A 6414-nucleotide genomic window follows, 5' to 3' on the forward strand; every position below is an offset into this window, starting at 1 on the left:
TTTTTTTTTCAATTTTATTTCCTTTTCACAAATGATACACATCAAGTAGATAAAAAAAACATCTCTGCACATTACACATCTGACTCATTGATCCAACTATTATGAGAATCATCAAAGCCTAACCACTTCACATATAATTTATTTCCTCGTTTTTTAATCACTTTTTCAATCAGGTATACATCAGGATGCTTAACTTCAGATAATTCCTCCTCATAGAAACTTCCTTCAATAGGATTATCTTGATAATCAATCAATTTATAAGTAGTTGGTTCAGTCCTCCTCACGCGAATGATCTTGAAAATTTCAGTTGTCCAATTGGGTGTATAGCCTTTTTCAAANTTTTTTTTTCAATTTTATTTCCTTTTCACAAATGATACACATCAAGTAGATAAAAAAAACATCTCTGCACATTACACATCTGACTCATTGATCCAACTATTATGAGAATCATCAAAGCCTAACCACTTCACATATAATTTATTTCCTCGTTTTTTAATCACTTTTTCAATCAGGTATACATCAGGATGCTTAACTTTAGATAATTCCTCCTCATAGAAACTTCCTTCAATAGGATTATCTTGATAATCAATCAATTTATAAGTAGTTGGTCCAGTCCTCCTCACGCGAATGATCTTGAAAATTTCAGTTGTCCAATTGGGTGTATAGCCTTTTTCAAAAACATGTTTATATTTGCTGATTCTCACTTTGTCATTGATTTTGAATTTCGCTTCTTTAACTCTATTGTTCAGAAATTTTCCATAAACTTGGTGACGAAGGAACTTTTCATTCGTTTCATTCACATCCTTGGGTTTCATATGAATTGTTCGATGTTTTGTATCATTATAAGATGATATAATGTCAGGAAGTATATCGAACCATCTGTATGATCCTTGGAGAGAGAATTTTTTCCACATTCGCTCTTTTAACGTAGGGTTGAATCGTCCACAAATCGACGCTTTTAAATTACTAAACGTTGAATACATTTTTATATCAAATTTTTGCATCAGATTTTTGAATTCTTTGTTATAGAATTCTTTTCCTTGATCAACATGTAGCTTTTGAGGTACTCGACCTTGATTGAGTACAGATTCCATAGCTTTTGTTACATCCAATCCACTTTTTGATTTAATGGGTACTGCCCATGCAAATTTAGAGAAAATGTCGATAATTGTGAGTAGAAATTTATAACCATCATTTTCTTTAGCATATGCTGACATATTCACAAGATCAGCTTGCCAAGTTTCATTGAAACCTCGTATATCTACTCTGCGTCTGGGATAATTCCTACGCGCAGGTCTGTGGAGTTCCTCAACTAGAGCTTCTTTTTCCGCCTTAAACTTTTCTGTTTTTCCTTGTTTTTTCACCTTCATTCTCAGTTAACGTTTTAGAACTTCTCTTAACACGTTTCACTTCTTTTCCACTATCTGAAAACTCTGGTGCAGCTGCTATACTATTATCTTCATTCGATTCGATTGGAGAATTTTTACCTGAACTCTCCAATGTTTTCACTCTCTCATCTAGTGTTCGAATGGCTTCAAGGTTCTGTGTCATGTGTTTTTCTAGTAAATTAATCCGGAAATCTTCAATCAGCCGCTTGACAACCTTCATGGAAACTACATCATTATCTTCTACTGCTTCAGCAATGTTACATAATCGCTTATTCTTCATATCAAATTGTCCATCTGCTGTGAGCTTGAAGCCCCGACCTGGGGGTCCTTGAATATTCCGGGGTGNTGCTTGAATAAGATCAATAAATTTGCATTGTCACGTACGAGATGTTTTGGAATACGCGTATATGTTTGACAAAGGTAAAAGCAATCAACATTTCGGTGACGCCCCATACAAAAGAAAGCACGCATATTATCTTGCTTTTCGCACGCAACATCATCAAAAATGAAGATGGAATTGGGGTTCGCATCTTCAGGTTTTATGACTTCTTCATGTTCGTTGAATGGAAAATATCCAATTGTATTCGTTGCTTCTAAAACTTTTCTTAGAAACTCATATTTCGGTTGGTTCAAAGACTTTGAATACACATACACGTTTTCGAATCTAAGACCATTCGGATGTGTAATCAACGCCAATAATGCATTTGTTTTACCACAGTTGGTAGGTCCACAAAAAATTGCTCGAACTGTATTCGGTAGTAATTCACCATGACGTCTCTCTCTCATTTTATCATCTACATTCTGTACTACTTGATCGAAATTCAAAATGGGTAATCTCACTTCCTGTTCCGCAAACTTTATTTTTTGATGAGTATTGCTCATGACTTCTCATGTTCAACTGAGATGAAAACATATAAATAGTGGGTTTATATACCATTCACGCTCAGTTGAGCATGAGCTATGATAGTGAGAGGATGTAAGAGAAGTGTAAGAGGAATTTTCAATAAGATAATCAACAAATTACCGATCGAACTACATATCCCCGGATATCAATATTGTGGACCAGGAACGAAGCTGTCAGAGAGGTTAGCTCGCGGTGATCCTGGGATCAATCTTCTCGATAAAGCGTGTAAGGAACACGATATCGCATATTCAAAGAATCGAGAGAATCTCTCCGCAAGACATAACGCTGATAAAGTATTAGAAAACAGAGCGTGGACACGTGTATTGTCAAAAGACGCGGGTTTGAGCAAAAAAGCTGCAGCTTGGGCTGTAGCTAATGCTATGAAAGCCAAGACCAGCTTTGGATTTGGATTGAAAAAAAGAGTGGCGGGAAAATCTAGTAAACGTAGGAAAAATCTTGTGAAAAAGAAGAAATCATGTGGACGTGGTGCTGCTGCAAAAAAGCATGTTGCTCTCAAAACCATCATCAGAGCGGCGAAACAATCGATGCGCCCGGGAGATGCGATCAAATTAGCTCTTCAAGCTGCACGAGATGCTGTCCGAAACGCTGGAGGAAAGCGCTCCGTAAAATCGTCAAGAGTATTACCAGTACCCGGAAAAATCGGTGGAGTACTACCATTCTTGATTCCCTTACTTGCTGGGTTAAGTGCCACGGGAGCTTTAGCTGGAGGTGCCGCTGGTATCGCAAAGCTGTGAACGACGCGAAAGCAGCTAAGCAGTACCTTGATGAGAGTAAACGTCATAATCAAGCAATGGAAGCAATTTCAATGGGTAAAGGATTGTATCTGAAGCCGTATAAAACAGGATTGGGACTCCATTTGCAACCAAAAAACTCATATAGCTACCACACCGAGCCCTCAGTGATGCTGATATCATAAAATACTCCAAACTCATGAAAATTCCATATTTCCGAAGAGTTTACATGAGAAATGGATTGCCCCTAAATGGACCTCGGGTAAATGAATCAGCTATAGTGAATTTGGATGATAGGGATGGTCCTGGCACTCACTGGGTGGCATATAAGAAACAGAAAAATGAAATCATTTATTTTGATAGTTTTGGAAATTTACAACCACCAAAAGAATTGATGGATTATTTCGGTGTTGGTAGCCTTGTCAAATATAATCATCAGAAGCATCAAGAGTATGACACAATCATATGTGGTCATCTATGTCTGAAATTTCTCAAAGGACAGATATAAATATCGCTCACATTCATTCATTGAGTTAGTTTACTGCTGACAACCATGGGAGAATCTTTCACATTAACACTGTCGGGGACCTCTTCTATTCTAGAAGCGAATTATTTTCCTCCCATTGAATTATCTCACAATCATCACTACAGCTTGGCTCTTGTTGAATTATTGACATTCAATTCAATTCCAAATATTACAGAAAAGAATAATAAATTCTACTACTCTGATAATGAGAATAAGAAGTATACAATCAGCGTTCCTCAAGGTAGTTATGAGATTGAAGATATTCAAAATTATTTGCAGAAGGTTCTGCAAAAGAGAGGTGTTTCAATCAACATAAAAGCCAATAATAATACTTTGTGCAGTGAAATCAAAAGTGATCATACAATTAATTTTGAACCTTCCGATTCGATTGGTAGATTATTAGGATTTGATAACAGAATTTTATCACCTAATAAATCACATTTATCTGATTTGCCAGTTAGGATTCTTAAGGTGAATTCTATGTGTGTGTGGAGTGTAATATCATTGGAGGTGCGTATATTAATGGGAAGAAAGCTCCTATCATTCATGAATTTTTTCCCACTGTGCCTTCAGGATATAAGGTCATTGAGGTGCCGAAGAATCTCATTTACCTTCCGATCGTGGTCCAAGCAATAGATCATCTCCAGCTGAGATTGGTGGATCAGGATGGTGAATTGTTGAACTTCCAAGGAGAATTAATTACAATAAGACTTCACATCAAACGTACCTAATGGGTATTGTTTTCCAAACGAAGATCGGGAAGAGCTATAAAAGGGAGTCATCCCCCCAGATGACTAGCAGTCGTCAAAGATCCATCAAACCGTTAACACGTGAGAGTATTCAATTCCTCAAGAGCTTAAACTTGAGACCTCGAGTGTAAATCCAATCATAGATAAGGAAAAAATAATATATTATGGAGGACATCTTGAAGATTCAAAAATCTATCATCTTCGATGAGTCAGTTTCTCACTATGAGATGCATACCCATCAACCCTTTGCTTCATCAAGCTACGGTAATAATGATGTAATTTCAATTACTGTGCAACATCAAGATTTATGTTTATTGCCCAGTAAGAGTCATCTGCATATTAATGGTCGATTAACCAAAGATAATGGAACAACACCAGCCGAGAGAACAAGACTCGTGAGTAACGCTATCTGTCATCTGTTTGAGGAAGTGCGATATGAGCTCAATGGTGTAGAGATTGATCGAGCGAAAAATGTGGGTTTAACGAGTCTCATGAAAAATTATGTTTCTCAGAGTCCTAACCAGTGATTTTTTATGGAGAATGCAGGTTGGCTCAAGAATGATAGTATGGATAGTAATGAGAAAATCACTGATAATGCAGGATATTTCGACATCTCTATACCATTAAGTCTTCTACTTGGCTTCGCTGAAGATTATCAGAAGATTGTTGTGAATGCAAAACATGAACTCATTATTACGAGATCGAAAACAGACATCAGTGCAGTACTTCAGAGAGCTGTCAATCAACAAAACCCAGAGGAGAAATGGAAGATCAACCTTCAAAAGATTGAGTGGTTGATCCCCTATGTTAAAGTGTCGGACGAGCGCAAGGTGAAGCTGCTCAATTTCATCGCAAAAGACACACCCATTACAATGGGCTTTCGTACATGGGAATTGTATGAGTATCCTCTTCTCCCAGCAACCTCGAAGCATGTTTGGGTTGTGAAGACATCATCTCAATTGGAGAAACCAAGATACGTTATTCTTGGATTCCAAACGAGTCGTAAAAACATTCAGACAGCCAATGCGAGCCACTTCGATCATTGCAGTATCAGAGATGTGAAGCTTTTCCTCAACTCAGAGAGCTACCCATATGGCAATTTGAATTTGGATATTGCCTTCAATCAGTATTCAACACTATACGACATGTACATGAACTTTCAGGAGTCTTACTACGGAAAGGAAGCTGAGCCGTTATTGAATAGAGAGAAATTTCTAACAGACGCACCATTAATTGTAATCGATTGTTCCAAGCAGAATGAGTATTTGAAAACCGGACCAGTTGATATTCGTCTGGAATTTGAATCATCATTTCCTTTTGCACCCAACACATCAGCGTACTGTCTCATCCTCCATGATCGAATTGTTGAATACAATCCTATGAGTGGAGGAGTTAAGAAACTAATGTAAATATAGGAGGTTATGAAGCCGTAGGCGATGGAGGATATAAAAATAAATAAATCAAGATAATCATGTATATTAAAAGATAAATATATATATATTTTTTTTTATTAAAAAAATCCATGGTCTCATTATTCTATACACACACCTTCTCCCCATCAACATCATAATAATAAGAGTAATAATAATATTGAAAATGACTTAGAACTATGTAAAACGAGTTTCAAAAATATTTAGTCTATGTTGTTTTGATAATACAGGGTTCAGTATTTTTTCATAAGAATTTATTTGACGTTTGAAACGCTCATGATCACGAGCGAACTCTTCCCGTGGGCCTCGACGAGCAGAATGATATGCATACTCCCAATGCAACATCAAATGAACTCGTGGTTGTAATTGACAACTAATTCTCTTAGTTTTATTTTCTTGCTGATCCTTTACAGGTTCCATCGTTCAGATTAAATCAGCAGGTTGGTGGCCATGAGAAACGAAGAATATATCGTACTCCAAACCCAGGAGTTCAATGGCGGATCGCAAATGTTCAAAATTTGCTTTGATGGTCTGCAGAGATTGAGATAACTTCTCACAAGGATAACACTTTGATGCCTCTCCACGTTTGAACTTGGAGCATAGCGCTGTGAAGTTTTTACGAATTCTAGAGATGAATCCTGTCAATGGTGGAATTGGTTCAGCTG

The 6414-nt window shown here is 37.0% G+C and overlaps 1 protein-coding gene across 1 annotated transcript; it reads left to right on the plus strand.

Annotated features, from left to right (window-relative positions):
• Positions 1-4483: 4483 nt before the first annotated feature.
• LOC107047976 lies at positions 4484-5728 on the plus strand. Its single transcript, XM_015270912.1, has 2 exons — positions 4484-4792; positions 4859-5728. The coding sequence occupies exons 1-2, from the start codon at positions 4484-4486 to the stop codon at positions 5726-5728; spliced, it is 1179 nt and encodes a 392-aa protein (XP_015126398.1).
• The last annotated feature ends 686 nt before the right edge of the window (positions 5729-6414 follow it).

The sequence above is a fragment of the Diachasma alloeum genome, unplaced genomic scaffold (genome assembly GCF_001412515.2).
Source record: "Diachasma alloeum isolate Michigan unplaced genomic scaffold, Dall2.0 Dall_scaffold_00184, whole genome shotgun sequence".
Taxonomy (NCBI): Eukaryota; Metazoa; Arthropoda; class Insecta; order Hymenoptera; family Braconidae; genus Diachasma; species Diachasma alloeum.